The sequence below is a fragment of the Trichoderma aggressivum genome (genome assembly GCF_033847375.1).
Source record: "Trichoderma aggressivum f. europaeum strain CBS 100526 chromosome Unknown scaffold_044, whole genome shotgun sequence".
In the NCBI taxonomy this organism is placed as follows: Eukaryota; Fungi; Ascomycota; class Sordariomycetes; order Hypocreales; family Hypocreaceae; genus Trichoderma; species Trichoderma aggressivum.
The window spans coordinates 1-19,214 of record NW_026946410.1 but is presented as its reverse complement, the minus strand read 5'-3'; the positions used below and the strand labels follow the sequence as shown (position 1 = coordinate 19,214).

At 44.8% G+C, this 19,214-nt stretch overlaps 5 protein-coding genes across 5 annotated transcripts; 3 read left to right on the top strand and 2 right to left on the bottom strand.

Annotated features, from left to right (window-relative positions):
* Positions 1–1,228: 1,228 nt before the first annotated feature.
* Triagg1_8669 (uncharacterized protein) lies at positions 1,229–2,148 on the bottom strand (the record flags this gene model as incomplete). Its single annotated transcript, XM_062903541.1, has 2 exons — positions 1,229–1,818; positions 1,881–2,148. The coding sequence occupies 2 exons, from the start codon at positions 2,146–2,148 to the stop codon at positions 1,229–1,231; spliced, it is 858 nt and encodes a 285-aa protein (XP_062752305.1).
* A 390-nt stretch (positions 2,149–2,538) lies between these two features.
* Positions 2,539–3,976, top strand: Triagg1_8668 (uncharacterized protein; the record flags this gene model as incomplete). The annotated part of the gene is made up of 3 exons (XM_062903540.1): positions 2,539–3,504; positions 3,601–3,826; positions 3,879–3,976. 3 exons carry the CDS (start codon positions 2,539–2,541, stop codon positions 3,974–3,976), a joined length of 1,290 nt encoding a protein of 429 aa, XP_062752304.1.
* Positions 3,977–4,917: 941 nt separating this feature from the next.
* On the top strand, positions 4,918–8,962 carry Triagg1_8667 (uncharacterized protein; the record flags this gene model as incomplete). Its single annotated transcript, XM_062903539.1, has 2 exons — positions 4,918–5,851; positions 5,910–8,962. 2 exons carry the CDS (start codon positions 4,918–4,920, stop codon positions 8,960–8,962), a joined length of 3,987 nt encoding a protein of 1,328 aa, XP_062752303.1.
* A 107-nt stretch (positions 8,963–9,069) lies between these two features.
* Positions 9,070–10,180, bottom strand: Triagg1_8666 (uncharacterized protein; the record flags this gene model as incomplete). The annotated part of the gene is made up of 2 exons (XM_062903537.1): positions 9,070–10,065; positions 10,121–10,180. 2 exons carry the CDS (start codon positions 10,178–10,180, stop codon positions 9,070–9,072), a joined length of 1,056 nt encoding a protein of 351 aa, XP_062752302.1.
* Positions 10,181–11,282: 1,102 nt separating this feature from the next.
* Triagg1_8665 (uncharacterized protein) lies at positions 11,283–16,993 on the top strand (the record flags this gene model as incomplete). The annotated part of the gene is made up of 3 exons (XM_062903536.1): positions 11,283–11,678; positions 11,739–16,884; positions 16,947–16,993. The coding sequence occupies 3 exons, from the start codon at positions 11,283–11,285 to the stop codon at positions 16,991–16,993; spliced, it is 5,589 nt and encodes a 1,862-aa protein (XP_062752301.1).
* Between the last annotated feature and the right edge of the window lie 2,221 nt (positions 16,994–19,214).

Here is a 19,214-nt window from a genome sequence, read left to right as displayed (position 1 = left end):
TTGGAACAATGTTTTTGAAGTTGGCCCAGGTGAGGGAGAATCGACCAGAAATCACAAAACGGAGAAAATAGCGCATACAAGTCATTAACCTTATACAGCATAGGATATGCCCAGAAGATAGTATAGCACATAGAGTGCTTGTGATAAATTACTAGTTGAACTTTTTGCGGACCTTGCAGGATTCCATTCCTAATTATACGCTATACAAAGTTTTGTCAATCTTCGGCCATCCCCTCCGAGGCCTGGCCAGCCATAAGACGCAACCCTCCAAGCACCGATCGTCGGAATGTTCTTAACGATATAGCCTCCGAATGACAAACGGTGTAACAAGTCAGACTACATACTGGTTGCAAATATTGACATCTTGCGCGGTGTAATTTAAAACCTACCGTTTCATCAGCAATTGGGTTATCCAGCTTAGAATTGCGGACAAATACCTATTGTGGCTATTACGAACTCTCTGCTGTGATCCATCTGCTGTTTCATTCTTTAAGTCCGGACTGAGTCACATTACTTAATGCTGTTAGTCACAACTTAGAGGCGGAGAAGAAAAAAACTTCCTTTGTGCGGACCACGCTGCACCGTCTATTGCCGCCGCTTGAGTTCCGGTAATGATCTGATCAGTCGATGTCTTCGAACTAGTAAAACACGAACAAGCGAGTTTGGTTCGACCAAGTGATGGTCTAAATTGAGTGAAATTAAATGGCAAGGATACCTTACGTGGGCCTCAAGGGAAGGTTGTTGTCTTGGCTACATACTCATGCTCCGTAAAAGGTCCGGACCTGCTAGTAAGGGCAAAAGAATTATCAGATCCGCTGTCGTGGAGATCAAAATGGAACCTAAATTAACAGCAAGGATTACTGTGTGAGAGACTGTGCGGGCCACTCGCATAGTAAAAAAAGTCTTCCTACCTACTGTGCAAAATTTTGAACGAAAAAATGTGGACTTACATGTAACGCAGCCAGTGCCGTCTCAGTGTACTAAGCTAAAATAAAGCTAGCAACTTGCGCCTTTTCAATAGTTTTGGAACTGGCGCAGACGAGCTTCTGCTAACATGTCCACTGAGGCGGGGCAACGGGGCATCTGATAAGATATACCGCTTTGCTCCATCTTATCAGATCTAAATCATCCCAATACAGAGCGGAAATACAAGGATGCATTTTCCACAAGTACAAGTAAAACGTCCCAAGGGAAAAATCAAGGAATACTAGTATGAAACGATAGCTCCTCACAGCTTTGACGCCACCCACTTTGGCTTGCGCTTCTCTACAAACGCCCGGATTCCCTCGGCAAAGTTAGGACCATTGACCAAACGAGGATACCACTCGTTGGCCAGCATCGATACAGCCTCCTCTACGCTGCCCACTTCCCAGCTTAGCCGAACCCCCAGACGTCCAACAACCAGAGAATCCGGGCTGTTCTTGCACATTTCTTGCGCAAGTCGGGCCGCGGCATGAGCGACATCTTCCGATGTGTCCACCAGCTGAGAGACAAGACCCCATTCATGCAGCGTCTGAGCGCTCACACTTCTGCCGGTCAGGACAAGATCCATGGTGCGCTGCAGGCCGAGAGTCCGGGTTAGTCGCGGCAGACATCCAGCAACCGGAACGATTCCTCGCTTTACTTCGGGCAGCGAGAATATTGCTGAAGACGAAGCGAGCACCATATCGCAGTTTGCCACCATCTCAAACCCACCTCCCATGCATATGCCATTCACAGCCGCTATGATGGGTTTTTTCCCATCCCGGCGTGGAAGGCCGGCAAGACCGGGGGCAGCCATATCGTTGACTACCCCGTTCTTGTTCATCTCGTTCCATTCTGACCAACAATCAACATCAGTTTCCCTTCACGTTTTGAGCAAGTTATGAAGGGAGGCCTACCCTGTAAATCGGCTCCTGTACAAAAGGCTCGTCCATTTCCTGTGATGATACCGACCCATAACATCTCGTCTTGGTCAAATTGCTGCCATATATCCGCAATCTCTTGACTGGTAGACTTGTTGATGCAATTCAGTTTATCCGGCCTGTTTATTGTGACTTGAATGATGTGGTCATCAGGAAAAGAGACCTCAAAATGTTCAAATTGCAGATGCCTGGATTTGAGAGACATTGCGGGGAACTTTCCCCAAACAGACGAGAAAGATGCCATATATGGCGAATTTACAGCTTTTGTAGACATACAGCTGTTCTCGAACTTTATATGTTCTTTCGTGTTCAAGTGCCTATATTTCCAAATAACCCGAAGCCCCTTAGTGCCTTTGTTGGTGTCGCCGGCTAGTGTCAAGCCATCGTATTGAATGGAAGACTATCGAAAATACGACCGGCATTCTACAAAATACTGCCTGTAATTAGTTGGTTGGGTCGTCAATGGAGTCACTGTTATCTGATTGCTGCTTCTGCCGTTAGCATTGTCTACCGTACTAACCTGGCTTTTGGTCACTACTACCTTAGGTACTTATATACATCTTGCCTGGCCATTGCCGTTGAACTTTCCCAAACCAAAACAGTACCAAGCTCTCATAAAAGCTCTTCAATAACCATGGCGCCCTCTGCTGTTGAGAAGACCAATTATCCTCCCATAAAGCTCCCACATCCGTTCTTAACAACATACCGGGTACGCTCAGTTGGCGATACAGCACCAACCAGGCTTGCCTTGATACTGGATAATGAGCCCACAAATGGCCAACTGCTGTCTCAACCGCTGCATCTCGCTACTCTCTCGTGGGTAGACTTGACAAGAGTACCCGACGATCAGTGCCCACCTACGTCCGACAACAGCCCATGGGCCAGAGCACGTCGAAGTCCGGCGACTACCTTCCAGTGGGAAGATGATACAGTTCCCACTCTGGGCCAGATTTGGAACGTGATCCACGCAATATTTCTGGCCTATCCAACATTTGAATGCTTCAGGCTCACCTTGTTGGGGGAGGGGAAAGAAGTGGTGTCGAGGGAGTTGGCTTACACCGGCCTTGGAATAAAACACCCGAAGCCACGGACTGGCGTAGAAGGAGACAATACATCTTTGACCGAGCTGGTGATTCTTCGAAGTGCATTTTGGCAAGGCGCAGGCTCTCCGACAGGCCCTCGGCCAATCTGGGTTGTAGGAGACCGTACTGGTGATTCCCTGAGAATAAATTTGGCCCAGTACCCGCCAATGCCTGAGCACTACCAAATCACGAATAAGTTTCCAAGCCAGCCCGTTTATACTCGCCATCCGACGCGTCGACCAAAGCCGTGTCCGGGCTCAATAGTCTATAGTCGGTACATACCAGAAATCGATGCCCATTTCTCTCTTGAAGCTGTCGATTGGCAGGACGATGAACATTTGAAGCTCTTCAACACCTGGCAGAATGACCCCCGAGTTGCCATGGGATGGAACGAAACGGGGACACTGGAGAAGCACCGAGAGTACCTACGCAAATTGCACTTTGACCCTCACGTCCTTTGCTTATTCGGCCGCTTTGACGAGTCTCGTTTCGCTTACTACGAGTTGTATTGGGCAAAAGTAAGAACCCTGTTTGACACTTTCGTTATTTGAATCATCTTGGACCCTGATTCACCCTGGTAATCTTTCTCTTGATCGTTTCTCATATGTCTCTAGGAGGATCACTACGGCGCCCATTACGATGCAGGGGCCTATGATCGAGGACGACACTCCCTTGTTGGCGATGCTTCATTCCGCGGCGCCCAGCGTGTCAACGCTTGGTATTCCAGTTGCATTCATTACTGCTTTTTAGACGATTCACGAACAGAAAACGTCGTTGGAGAACCCAAAGCGACTGGTTCGACAATCTTATCTTACGAAAATTCTCAGGGTCTCACTATTGGTAAATATGTTGATCTGGGCCATAAACGTTCGGTGCACTCTATATGCAGTAGGGAGAAGTGGTTCCAGCTATGTCCTCTCTTTTGGGACGGACGTGAGCGGCCACTTGAATCCGCTGATCGTGCCGCGTGGAATGCCAAGCTCTGAGTGAAGGTTTACGCTGCGGAGAGTACGTAGCACGGTGGCTGATGGCCATTCTTACTCGACACACATACCTACTCCGTAGATGTTTTGTCTGAGATGAAATTATTACTTTTTTGTTGATCGAATAGCGTAGCAACATGGTGATACTTTACAAGTGATATGACTCCATTTCATGAGCTGTCGTAGTCTTAAGCTTGAAGAAAGAGGAGAAAAAAAACTGTACTATAATATTGCTAGGTACTGAATAGCACTGTCACCAATTGTTAACTGAACCTTGTTCTGCTCTCCTCCTCCCCCGTTCCCAGGTCACCATAGTTACCGTTGTATCATACAATTGCTCTGCAACCCAAGTCTCGCCTCCGCCAACTAACTCGCGCGCTAGAAGAAAACCTGATGCGCCTCGCCCCCCCTGTCGCGCGCTGCGTGGATCAACTATATTTTGGCTAATGCGGCAAGCATTGCGCGTGTTGCCGTAATTTTAACGCAAGCTGTGGGCCTGTACGAAGTTGCTTGGCGGCACTATCCAGCATTTGCGATTTACGTACAAGTAAACTCCGTCGGAAGTACCGAGCTTCTTCACGCTTTCTAGCGGCTTGACTTGTTGAGCTGCTATATCTGATTATGGGTTTTGAAAAGCCGATATCGGTTGATGATTGAAAAATTGCCAATTTCATTCGAATGCCTTGACATCCTTAGCCTGGAGTCGCCTTTCACAACCAACTCAGAATCCAGGAGTGCCATTGAGGCGATGCCATCACTCTCGAAGCGCAACGCATAGTGGACTCGAATCAAAAGGTATAGGGGACGAAACTCTTCCAGAAATAATTGAGTTGAATTTGATCACTGACCATCATATCACTTTCTCAGTGGTGATATTGTTTGGTCACACTCAATGCGAATGGTGGCAGAGTCTCTGTTTTAAGGGACAATTGTTCGCTTCTAGGAGCCATGGGGCTGATCCACAAGCTTAGAGGCTATCCTCGCCTCATACTGGCTGGAAATCCTACACGACTTGATGTTGGAATGCTCTTCTGTGGAACAGTGTGCGCAATAGCATCCGGTGTTCCGTTCCCATTGATTGGGGTTATCTTCGGTCAACTCCTCAACGACTTTAATGCAGCGACGTGTGCCGAAACTGAAGAGTCTGGGTCTGCCTCAGGTCTCCAGGGTGGGATCAATAGCAAGATACTTACAATATTCTATCTGGCAATTGCGCAATTTGTCCTAATAGGTGCCCATCTCTTCTGTTGGAGTACGTACGGCGCTCGGTTGGCGCAAAGACTCAGGGAACGATATCTTCAAAACCTCCTTCGACAGGAGCCTTCGTATTTCGACAATTTACCTCCAGGAGAAGTCGCCTCCCGAATAAGCGCGGATATCCAGACAATACGCTCAGGCACATCTGAGAAGGTGGGAATATGTCTCGCGAGTGTATCCTTCTTTGTAACGGCATACATCGTTGCTTTTGTCAAAGACCATGACCTGGCTGCCATGTTGATCTCACTAGTCCCGGCGTACTTCTTGATGTCCTTTGTTGGAAGCCACTTCATCGAGAAATACGCCGGGCTGATGTCCGATTACGCCGCCACAGCTGCTTCGATTGCCTCGGAGGCTCTTTCCAATATCACTGTTGTGCAAGCTTTTGGTGCCAACGCCCGCCTGGAAGAGAAGTTCTCTGATGCTCTTAAATCGTCAAAACGAGAAGGCTTGAAGAAGGCCCTGGCTATCGGAATTCAATCTGGAGTGCTGTATTTTGTCGCTTATTCTGCAAATGCCTTGGCCTTTTGGCAGGGAAGCAAAAGTATCGCGGATTTGGTCAGCCATAAGTCTGGCGGTGTCACAGTCGGTTCCACATTCACAGTGATTTTCATTCTGGTCGAAGGTTCGTCATCAACATCAACGGAGCGCTGCGGAAGGAAAATTTTGACACGCGTTCATAGCTACATTACTCTTGAGTCAGGTTGCGCCGTTTGTTCACCTCTTCATGGCGGCTGTTGCTTCCTTCGAGAAGCTTCGCGAGGATATGGATCGTGAACCGTTGATCGATGGCACTTCAACTGCCGGTCTTACACCATCCAAAGTGGCGGGGCATTTTGAACTAAATAATGTATCGTTCACTTATCCTTCCAGGCCTGAAATTACCGTCCTCGACCAGGTAAACATCTCTGTTCCTGCCCTAAAGCATACAGCCATTGTCGGTCTTTCAGGTAGTGGCAAGTCTACGGTTGCGAGTCTCGTGACAAGATTGTTCGACCCAGCCAAAGGAGAGATCTTACTTGACAACTACAACATTAAAGATCTCAATACCCGCACTATGAGAAGCTTCATAAGCCTGGTCCAGCAGGAACCATCTCTGCTTGATCGTTCGATCTTAGAAAACATTGCGCATGGCTTGGTTAATTCCAGTAAATCCGACCATTCAGATTTGAAGTCGACACTTCTTGGCTCCAGCCTTGCAGATCTTGCAAATGAAGTGAGAGAGGGCAAAGATTTATTAGCTGCAGCGGAGGAACGTGGCCCTCAAGTTGTCAAAATTGTTGCCTTGGTTCGAAACGCGGCAGTCCTCGCAGATGCGGATTCATTCATCGAAAAGCTACAATGTGGATATGCTACACTTGTGGGATCGAGTGGTCGACTCATTAGTGGTGGTCAAAAACAGAGAGTAGCTCTAGCAAGAGCTCTTGTCAAGGATCCTGCTGTTCTGATCCTGGACGAGGCTACCGCGGCTTTAGATTCACGAAGCGAACAGAGAATCCAACATGCTATTTCCAAGATTGCGGGCGGCAGGACCATACTCACCATTGCACATCGCTTGTCAACTATAAAAAGTGCAGACAACATCATAGTCATGCACAAGGGACGAGTTGTGGAGGAGGGAAGCCATTCGGTCTTGATGGAGAAAAGTGGCGCTTATGCCGACCTGGTCAAGCTGCAAACACTGGCAACTACGAACGATGGGAGTGAAGTCGCCAGCCCCAGAGGCGATGCTGCCAAACTAGATGGCACATCAGTCACTGATATTGATATCGTCTCTGAAAAGGGTAGTGCAACTGTATCAAACGACGATCTTGACGAGGCGGGTGACTTTCGGCTCTCGAGTAATCTGGATGCAGAAACCTCTTCCCCTCTGACAGAAGATGAACCCGAAACCCCATCCATATCCTTCTGGGCGCTACTCACAGGATACGCGCCGGCATTGAGGCCACACATTCTTATGGTGGCAGCTGCACTTGTCGGTTCTACTATCGTTGGCGGTGCATTCTCCGGCGAGGCCGTTATATTTGGAAACACCGTAGGTAGCTTGGACATTTGCAAAAGCCCGTCGAGTATTCGATCAAGCGGCAGCTTTTATGCGCTCATGTTCTTTGTTCTCGCCATCATCGAGCTATTTGCCAACATCGTAAGTTGGACTGGGTTCGGATGGGTCTCGGAGCAAATTGTCTACTCAGCGCGAGTTTTGTCGTTCCGGTCGCTATTCGAGCAAGATCTCCAGTGGCACCAATCTAACGGGCGAACACCTACTTTACTTCTCTCCTATATTACCAGGGATGGCAGTGCATTAGCTGGACTTAGTGGCTCCGTCATTGGCACCCTATTTTCGATTACAATTAACCTCGTCGCGGCAATCGTCTTGACGCATATTATTGCATGGAAAATTGCGCTTGTTTGCCTAGCATTGGTGCCTCTTCTTCTTGGGGCCGGCCTGATGGAGCTCCGCGTTCTTGGTAACTTTGAGGAGCGCCACGAGAATGCGTACAGCAAATCTGTTGATATTGGCACAGAAGCAATCGCATCCATTAAGACAATCTCGTCGCTGTCTCTTGAACACGAGACGCTCAATGTTTATCGGCGATCACTCAAAGGCCCGCGTCAAGAGACTTTCAAAGTCACTCTGCAAGCAAGCTTTTGGCAAGCCCTTACCTACTTCCTTGGAAACTGCGTGAATGCATTGGCTTATTGGTGGGGATCAAAACAGATTCTCGCCGGTACCTATACGCAAACCCAATTCCTCATTGTCGTCTTCTCCCTTCTTGTCAGCGCAATGCTATGGAGTCAAATGTTTGCCCTTGCTCCGGAACTTTCTAGTGGCCGGGCTGCAATGGCAAGGATTTTGAGCCTCGTCAATATGGGATCGGCAAAGATGCAAGGGGGTCTTCAACTTATGCAGTCAAGCACGGCGCCCTCGGCAGAGAAAGACCTCGAGGCAACAACTGAGGCGAATAGCTTCCAATCAAGCTCCAACATCGCCTCGACCGTACAATTTCGCAATGTACATTTCTCATATCCTGCTCGTCCAAATGTCGAAGTGCTGAGAGGATTGAGTATGGAAATTCCTGCTGGTAGTTTTTGCGCCCTCGTGGGCCCAAGCGGAGCGGGCAAGTCTACAATAATTTCACTGGTCGAACGTTTGTACACGCCACAATCCGGATCAGTTGTCATAGATGGCTTCGATGTGACAAAGAGCCGTGGTGTATCTTTCCGCGATACAATCGCTTTGGTGCCACAAGAAAATGTGCTCTTTGAAGGAACTATCGAGTTCAACATCGCTCTTGGCGCCAGACCAGGACAAGAGGTCTCGGCAAAGGAGATTGAAGAGGCGTGCAAACTCGCCAACATCCATGATGTTATTCAAGATCTACCCAATGGTTACCAGACTCTTTGTGGACCTAATGGTAACCAATTTTCGGGTGGTCAGAAACAAAGGCTTTCGATTGCACGGGCTCTCGTTCGTAAACCTAAGCTTCTAATTCTAGACGAGCCGACGAGTGCGCTTGATGCTGAATCAGAAAAGTTATTGCAGGATGGTCTCGAGAAGGCAACGAAAGGAATCACCGTTATCGCAATAGCGCATCGCCTACACACGATAAGAAAAGCAGATCGTATTTTCCTCATTGAATCAGGTCAATGTGTCGACTACGGGCTACATGACGAACTGTTCAAGAGATCGCCAACTTATAGGTTAAATGTGATGCACCAATCTGTTGCCGAGTAATATAGAGCTTGTTTTCTAGAGAGATGTGTATTTCACGTTGTATGTCGTATGGGTAGCTATTTGAGTATAAACAATAACATTATGCTGACTGTTAATTCCCTCTATCTTCAGTTCAGTGTCTTCAAATACCCAAGTACCTTTCCAACGAGGAACTTTCGTGGTTCTGCTTGGTCATCATTGCTCAATGCGTGTGATGCTCCAGGTATCAATCCACTATGCTCTTCGTCCCATATTTCCACCGAGTTGTTCAAATTAGTGGCTTTCTTCCATCTAGCTAGCAGTTCCTCCTTGTTAATCCAATCCGGCACTGACTGATCAGCCCCAGACATTAAGACCATCAACTTATGCTTCAACAGCCCTCGTTGCTTGATCATTCCGAATGTCTTCCCCAGTTGCTCATCGGTCAAATCTGAACTAAACAAATCATCATCGCTAGGTGACTTGGGGCTTTCCGGGCTGACAAGACTCAGGAATCTCCTGCTGCTAAGGGGAGTGTTGGCCGGATATCCAATCTGTGAAGTCATCGAGATGGGTAGCATGGTATCGGAAGATGGGTCGCTGAGGGCAGCTTCCTTAGCCATCGCTTCTAGTTTCTCATAGACAAGTTTAACTTGGCTTCGCGACTTGCCGCCAATTCCATGATGCAAAACCCATTGAATCGCTTCTCTGTCAGACACTGCTGCCTGCATAATCGCTCCATCAAGGGCTAGGCGCTCGACATGCTGAAGTTCGGGATCAAAGGGTGGTTCAAAGGTGTGAGGATTTGGCCTGGTGAGGTAGTGGATTACACATTGACTACCAGTTGAATGACCCATAAGGATAAGTTTGCTATGCCCATATTTGGCATTTTTATAAGATTTGATATATCTTATGCATTGAGCAATCTCATCGGTGTCTCTGTCAAGATGCCCAAGACCCCATGCTTGGTAGGACGATGTGAGATTGAGTGTGAAGAAGGACCATTCAGTTGGCTGTAGCGCCCGCACAATGTCTGCGGTGTAGGACGTTGTAGCAAGGCCATCTCCAAGGCCACCGACAAACAAAATGCTATGAGGCTGGCGCGTAGTACTGGATGTATATTCAAATGTGACGAGTGTTTCTGTCTGTTCATCACTTCCATTAGACTGTAGAGCTACTTGATCAGGCCCAAATACCTACATAATGGTGTAAAATCCCAGAATGCCCCCCTTTGGGCCAGAATTTTGAGTACATGTACATATTGAAATAGACAGTATGTCGAATGCGGAAGTGCTACTGTCTGGGCGTTTTCGTTTGCAATGTCCGCCATTCCAATGCCAAAGAAATGTGAGAGGTTAATTTGTACAGTCTTGTTGCCGATACGTTACGAGGTTCATTGCAACTTTCCGACATCGCATCATGCATTTGCATATGTTCCGTGAACGGGATCCTCTAGAGAAAATTTTTCACCAAACCAGTTAATAAATGGCTAGATGAAACTAACAACTACCTACTACTGCTGGCGTGATTATCCTGGCAACCTGGGAACTATTGCCGGCCTACTGCGTCTGATAAGATGTAAACGTTAGTAGCTTCATGAACACGAGACTCGGCGGATCTGATTAGATTATCTCGTGTCCCGCTAAGCCGCGAACACACGAATTGCCGGCAAGAATCGGGTAAAGCCAGTGCTAGAGTTTGGTTCTCTGGCCCAACGGCAAATATATCCATAGTACTCGTGATGCAGGGGGGGTTCCGCATACTGTATTTTAGTGAATATTGTGGATACCACAGTTCAGTATCAACTGTGTGGCGACATGCATGGGGTGTCGTTGCATGCGTGCTCCGTTCTTATGAGAACAAGCTCCTAATGCGAGCTTAGGCGTTGAGAATATGTCGATGTCCATGTTATGTGTCAATAGCGTACAGTACTGTGGAATTTTATGACTTAGAAAGTTAAAGGCAAAGTAGATATGAGAATCATTTGGTAACGATATAACTCATTCCAGGCATTTCCTGGAAAGTGTGTGCAATTTACCCTATATTGCTGCGGCATTTTTAATGGTTATGAGGGAATCGTTGGCACTTCTACGCTTTGCTCTTTGATTGCTCGCGTAGAACCAACTCGCAGCCATATACTAAGAGACCCAGCTGTTTGCATCTGAACTGTTCGTTTACTTTGGTAAGCCGCGAGACGCGCCCAAAGCCAAAACTGTATTGAGCGCAAACTGGGCTACTTCAATTTTTTATAACGTTGCATATCGAAAGCTCTAAAAGGTTTCTTCCCATTTATGTTAGTTTGTTCTCATCTGACTGCCGCGCAACTTAATAACCAGCTACAGACCCGACATACATGCACATTATGCCATCCAGTTTAGACAATGTCTATATACCGAGGACCTTTGAGCTTCCTAATCTTTCCGCGAAAGAGTCATCAACTCCATCAGGAATGAAAGATGAAATCCTTCTCCTATCATGGCTTATTGTCCTTTTGAGGATGAAGGAAGATAGGCAAGCTAGCTATAGCTGGACATATCAAACACGAGAACCGGAGATTGAGAGCGAACTGGTCAAAGGGGAACTCTCAACGAATGAAATATCGGGGAGCTTGAAAAGCACTGTCGGCCAAGCCACCGCTGCCATCTCCAAGTATATGGCCAGCGCCGTATCGCAATCTCTGGAGAGACATTCAACTCCCGTTTCTCTCTTGTTGGGTACAGAACGCTGGCTTAATGCGAACAACAAGGCTGAAGATGAGGTAAGACTATCAATAGCGTCTATTTGAAAGGGGTCTCATAGCTAACACAAGCGAGAACAGAGTACCCTATACCTCGAAACATATTATATGAACGACCATCTACGAATACGCCCCGCACGGATCCCCAAAAGTGTTTCTCAATATGCAGTAACGCAGTACATCGAAGCATTAAGCCATACCGTCAGAGCGTGCATCTCAAACCATGATGCGGTCATTGAGGACTTTCTTCATCCATTCCCGCACGACATGGATCAAATATGGCAGTGGAATCATTTTCTTCCCCAGACTTACGACTGCTGCATGCATGATGTAGTTTCCGGACGAGCTCAAGAATCCCCAGATAAGGTGGCAATTCTATCTTGGGATGGCAGCTTGACTTATGCCGAAGTTGATCGATATTCGTCTCTTTTGGCCTTTTTACTTAGAGAACGTGGTGTTGAAGCACAAGAATTCCTTCCACTGTGCTTCGAAAAGTCAAGATGGACCGTTGTTGCTGTGCTGGCTGTGATGAAAGCCGGAGGAACAATGGTGCTTATGGACCCAGCACTTCCGATGGCCCGCTTGCGAAACATGGCGGAACAAGTTAATGCAAAGACAATGGTTGTCTCCCGAAACCAGTATAACCTAGCTATGGACATCCTCCCACATGGGGATTTTCTTATTTTGGAGGCAGATACGTTTGCTCGTTTTGAAGACCCGGTAGCCTTTCCCGATCTACCGGCGGTGCAACCATCCACGCTTATGTACATCATCTTCACATCTGGAAGCACGGGCACTCCCAAGGGAGTACAAGTATCCCACCGCAGCTATTCCAGCAGTGCGTTCCCCCGGGCTAAAGCAGTTGGCTACAACGCAAATTCCAGGGTTCTCGATTTCGCGTCCTACGCCTTCGACGTTAGTATTGACAGTATGATACTGACATTGGCAAATGGCGGCTGTCTCTGCATTCCATCGGATGAAGACAGGCTCAACGACATAAATACAGCCATGCGAAGTATGAAGGTGAATTACGCGGGTCTCACCCCTTCGGTTGCTCGAATACTGGACTTGGACATCATTGCGTCGCTCGAAGGACTGGGTCTGGGGGGTGAAGCGGCTTCCGTCAGTGATGTTGCACTTTGGGGCCAGTATGCCAGGATTATCATAGGATATGGCCCCTGTGAATGCACCATTGGCTGTACCGTGAATAGCAATGCAGCTGCGAATCGGGACTTCATCACTATTGGGCCAGGCAATGGCGCCGCTATTTGGATCGTGGACCCGGATGACCACGAGTCACTAATGCCAGTAGGCGCAGTGGGAGAGCTGCTTGTGGAAGGCCCGATTGTCGGGCAAGGCTATCTTAATGATCCTGAAAAGACTGCCGCCGCTTTCATTCAAGATCCGTCGTGGCTTGTATCAGGCCACGATCAACATAGCGGCCGCCAAGGTCGTCTGTACAAGACTGGAGATCTTGGAAAGTATGCTCCTGACAGTTCTGGTGAGATCATCTTCATGGGCAGAAAAGACACTCAGGTCAAGCTGCGTGGCCAGCGGGTTGAGTTGGGAGAAATAGAGAGCCAATTGAAAGCCAGGCTACCTTCGGAGACCAGCGTTATATCTGAGGTAATTACACCAGCTGGATCTGCGGCCCAACCTACTTTAGTGGTATTCATTGCACAACTCGTCGGAAAGGCAAGCGTTAATCGCCAGTTGGAACTGGCACGCCTCTCTGGAGATTTGAGCGAAACAATGTTGAAAGCTAATACCGAGGTGGCGAAAGTATTGCCTCGGTATATGATCCCAACGGCATACATACCGATCAACTTTATTCCGACGTTGATATCAGGCAAAATTGACCGAAAGCGACTGAGAGAATTTGGTTCCACAGTGGATTTGAAGCAGCTTGATAAAAACGCGAAGAACACGGCAACTCGAGCGCTCAGTAACCTCGAGCAACGCCTACGACATGCTTGGGCTTTCATCCTAAACTTGGACCCGGACGAAATCACCCAGGAAGACAATTTCTTTGCGTTAGGTGGCAATTCTTTGGCAGCTATGAGATTGGTGTCTGCATGTAGAGATCGAGGGTTGGATCTTAGCGTGACTGGAACATTTGCCAATCCAACCCTCTCGGAAATGGCAAATGCTGTCTTCATATGCGATTATGACGCGAAGATCACAGTTCCGGAATTTTCCATGATATCTCAGCTTGCCGATAGTGCCCGGCTCGAAGCATCACGCGTTTGTGGGACAAATGAGGCCGCTATTGAGGATATTTACCCTTGTACTCCAACTCAGGAGTCTTTGTTTACGTTTTCTCTCAAATCGACGAAGCCTTATATTGCCCAGCGTGTTGCTTGCATCCCGAGTGATGTAAATTTGGAACAGTGGAAACAAGCATGGGAGTCAGTTGTTGGTGTAAGCCCCATCTTACGCACACGCTTAGCCCAACTCCAAGACCCCGGTCTTCAGCAAGTTGTTCTCAAGGAGAAGATATCGTGGAAACATTCCACGGATCTTGATCGGTATCTTCAAGACGATAAAGCCATTGCGATGGATCTCGGGGAAAGCCTAGCTCGATACGCTATTGTCACTAACAATGAAGACGGCAAACAATATATGGTTTGGACTGTCCATCACGTACTTTACGATGGATGGTCAGAGCCGATCATACTTGAAAAGGTTCGCGAAGCATTGCAACACGGAAGTGTTCTGCCTCACCAGCCCGCACTCACTACTATGCGAGATTTTGTCAAGTATGTTCGCGACACAGATCAGATTGCGATGCAAGAGTTTTGGAGGAGAGAGCTTGATGGTGCAATAGGCGCTCAATTCCCTCGCTTACCCTCGAGAGATTTCTTACCAAATCCGGATACCGTTTTCGAGTACCAGGTAACCATAAAATCAACTATCGGATTTCCATTTACTCTAGCGACCGTTATCCGTGGTGCATGGGCCTTGGTCGCTTCACAGTATACTCATGGCGATGACGTCGTCTTCGGAGAGACTCTCACGGGTCGAGACATTACACTGCTAGGTGTGGAGGGCATTATTGGTCCAGTGATTGCTACTGTACCTATCCGAATACGCATCGACAGGACAAAATCCGTCAATGATTATTTGAAGGCCGTTCAACAAGTTATTCTCGCTCGTACTCCATATCAACATATGGGCATGCAAAACATCAGAAAGGTTCACCCAGATGCCCAACATGCTTGTGAAGCAGGAACAGGTCTGGTGATACAACCAGAATTGGAGTACGACGGCACCGACCTTGGTTTTACCCACGGAGATGTTGTTCGAGAAGCGTTATATTTCAATCCTTATCCCATTATGCTAGCATGTGGTATGAACTCTGATGGATTCAGGATCTGTGCAAGCTTTGATGGCAGTCTGATAGATATCAGCCAGATGAAACGAATGCTAGCACAACTAGAGACAGCTTGTTCACACCTTATCAGCGATCTCGGGAGAAAAGTCCACCAGATATCTTGCCTTCCAGAAGCCGAACTGAATCAAATTTGGCGCTTCAATCAACTCCCACCGGTATTGTTCGATCAGAACTCAGGGAAGTTTAAGGCAAGCGCGGAAATACAGCCAGGATCTACATATCCTCCATTTCTAGTTCCCTGGGTGTGCATTCCACGAAACCCGTCCCTTTTATCGCCCATAGGCTGCCCTGGTGAACTTTGGCTTGAAGGACCACGTCTGTTTACTTCTGAAGCAATCGAGTCTCCTGCCTGGCTTTCAGCTGGGAGCCCTCAGTTCTCCGGCCGATCAGGTCAAGTTCGAGCAACAGGAGACATAGTACAGCTACGAGAAGATGGCAAATTGGTGTTTGTGGGTCGAACTGAAAATATTGTACCTGTCAATGGTCATTCGGTGGACATCACAGATTTTGAGGCGCATTTCACACAGTTACTGTCGCCATCCGTCATCGCTGCTGCGGCTTTATATCACCCGTCAACTGTGGAGGAAAAGCAACCTCTAGATAAAGAGCTGATTGTGTTTATTGAACAACAGGACTTGGATAAGGACAGTGTTGAGTTGCTACCAAAAGAGTGCAAAGTGAGTTGTGCAGTGTCTGGCTCACCACCCTTTGAAACTGCTATCTGTGCAACTATATCTGCCAACTTTGCTGGGTTACTGAAGAGGTTTGACAAACACATTCGAAACTCTTTGCCGTCGCATATGGTACCTTATGCGTACGTCGTTGTAGAGAAAATGCCCGTCACACGGGGGAAAATCGATCGCAGTTTAGTCAATCAGTTTGCGTCCAACATCTCTCAGGATATAGCTTCTCAGCTACGCCAAAGTCTCACAAGAGAATGGTCGAAAATTGTGAGCCCGGCAAATCTCACGGTGTCGCAAGATATCCTGCGATCCGCGTGGGCAGAGGTGCTTAATGTCAATATGGATCAAGTTGACCTTGACGATAATTTCTTCCGTCTAGGCGGCGATTCAGTATCAGCTATGAAACTGACGTCAAATCTTCGGAAGCATGGTCACGGAATGAGTGTAGCAGATGTATTTCGACACATGCGCCTTCGCGACGCTGCCACAGTTTTAAAGGTTGACGAATTGCTCAAGGAGAACGTATGGTCTTACAGACCATTTTCAATGTTGAGATCTATCGACATAGATCTCTTTCTATCTGAACATATTCGCCCAAAGCTTGCTAATCCAAACTGGATCATCAAAGATGTATTCAACGTGACGGATTCGCAGGCATTGGACATTAAAGCAACCATTCAGAGGCCACGCACATCAATACAGTACACAATGTTGTACTTCGACCGGGACTCGATAGAGCAAACTAAACTGGTGTGTGCTTGTGCTAATCTTGTCAAAACTCATGACATTTTGCGCACAGTATTTGTCGAGCACAACTCAACCCTATTTCAGGTTGTCTTAGACGACATTAACGTTCAAGTGGCGGTGAAGACAACAGACGCAAGCCTTGATGAGTTTGTCACGAATCTTTGCACCGATGATATCGAGTCCGATTTTTTCCTTGGGTCGCCCTTCATCAGGATGTTTTATATCCAAACCCGAGATGGCCAAGGGTGCCTTGTCTTAGTCTTATCTCATGCCCAGTACGACGGAGTATCACTACCTCGATTGCTTCAAGATTTGAAAACATTCTACGCTGGAGAAGAGGTTGTAAACTTTGAACCATTCAGCTCTTATGTGGCAAGAAGTCAGAACGAGAGGTTGCAAAACAGTGCGTTGGACTACTGGAGTAACCTTCTTAGTGGTTCGATGCTTTCAATGCTTCCTGGCAAGTCGACAACAAATACAGACAGGGCCGTATTCTTGTCAAGGCAAACTAGTGTCTCCATGGCACCTGAAGGCATTACCACAGCCAGCGTGCTTACTGCAGCATTTGCTCTGGCGATAGCTCGTAGACTTCACAAATCAGATGTCTCTTTCGGAGGGGTAACATCTGGTCGAAACATTGACCAATTGGACACAGAGAATGTGATGGGTCCATGCTATCAGTTCGCACCCATCAGAGTCATATTTAGACCTGGATGGTCCGCAATGGACCTCTTACGATTCGTTCAGAATCAAACCGCCGAATCTGCTGCTCATGACTTTGTTGGCTTTCGAAGAATCGCTAAACAGTGCGCAGAGTGGTCCTCGGGGGCAACCTTTTTTGACTCCATTGTTCACCATCAAGATTTTGAGGATTTTGATTATATGCCTTTTGCCAATGGAAGTTGCAGAGTTGATATTTTCAACCCACACGGTGACGCGGCTTATCCCCTTAAGGCGGTTTCTTTCCTTAAACAGGAGAGATTAAATGCTGGACTAGTTGGAAACCAGGCAGATATAGCTTTCCTTGAATCTTTACTAATAGAATTAGTTAGTACTATTGAGGAGCTTGTTAATACTGCTTTAGTAGGAAAAGCTATTAATTATGGATTTAGTATTAAAGAATAATAGTAATTAAAATTACTTTACTTTATTATTATAAGTTAAGCTCCTATAGGGTTAATATAAAAGAAATTCCTAAGGGATAAACTTTATATTAGATTTATATTAGTAAATAAGTTAAGCTAAATTAGTAAGTAATTAATAAGGAATAATAAATAAAGTATTTATATAATTAGTTAATAATACTTTATTATAATAAACTAGTTTATACTAAATAATATAAGGTAAATTCTTAAGGTAATAAATTAATTATAGTTTATATAGTAAACTTTAGTTATAATAATATAAGTTAGTATAATTTATAGTATTATCATAATTAAGTAATTATTGAAACTAAGTTTTATAAGGGTTAAGTATTTATTAATAAAAATATTAGTAATTTATATTTATAATATTAGTAAATATTAATTTATAATAAGCTAAGTGTAATAAACTAGTTTATACTAAATAATATAGGATAATTTCTTAAGGTAATAGACTATTTATAGTTTATATTAAAAAAGGCAGTAAGGTATAATTAAGTAATTTTATTATATAACTAATAACTTAAAATAATAATTAATTTTATTATTATATTAATAACTAACTATTTAAGCTATTTAATAAGTATAAATATTTTATTTTTATATAGTAAGTTATTCTTTTATAAAGTAATATAACTTATTACTTTATTATTTAAAAAAGTAATTATATAAAGTACTTTAGTAATTAAGTTTAGCACTTTAGTTTTTTATTAATTAAAGTAAAATAACCTTATTTTAAGTATATACTTATCTTAAATTATATAAGAGGTTAAATTAAGTTATAATATAATATCCCCCTTTTATTAACTTTATTCTTAAGGCTAAATAAAAAAACTTATACTTAATTAACTTTTAGTATATAATCTTAGTAAATTTATTTATTTTTTTTATTATAGTATTATAGTTAATATTATAATAGCTTTTTAAACAAAGTATAAGAATTTTTTTTTTACTAAATAAGTATTAATTTTTAGTATAGTAATAAATATATTTTATTTTAATTATTATTATTTAAAATATTAATATATTATATTAAAAATATTAAGTTATTATTTTAGTTATATAAAAGTAAAAAAGCCTTATAATAAAATATTAATTATTAATATTTATAAATTTTTTTTTTATTATTAAAATAATTACTAATTTTATAATTAAGTATATATTAGTATTATAGGCTATAAACTTATCTCTAATATTAAGGTTTAGGTTATATAAAAAAAAAAAACTAATTAAACTACTAACTAAAACTCTTCCCTTAGGGGAAGCTAATTACTAAACCTTTTTCCCTAGGGAAAGTAGCTTATTAATTATTTTTAAAAAGCTAATAAACCTCTTTCCCTAGGGAAAGTAGCTTATTAATTATTTTTAAAAACTAGCTTAAGCTTTTCCCCTAGGGGAAGTAGCTTATTAATTATTTTTAAAAAGCTAATAAAGCTTTTCCCCTAAGGGAAAAAATTACTTAATTATTTTTAAAAAGCTAATAAAGCTTTTTCCCTAGGGAAAATAACTTATTAATTATTATAGGCTGTAAACTCGTCTCTGACGTTAGGGTTCGGGTCATATAAAAAAAAAAAACTAACTAAACTACTAA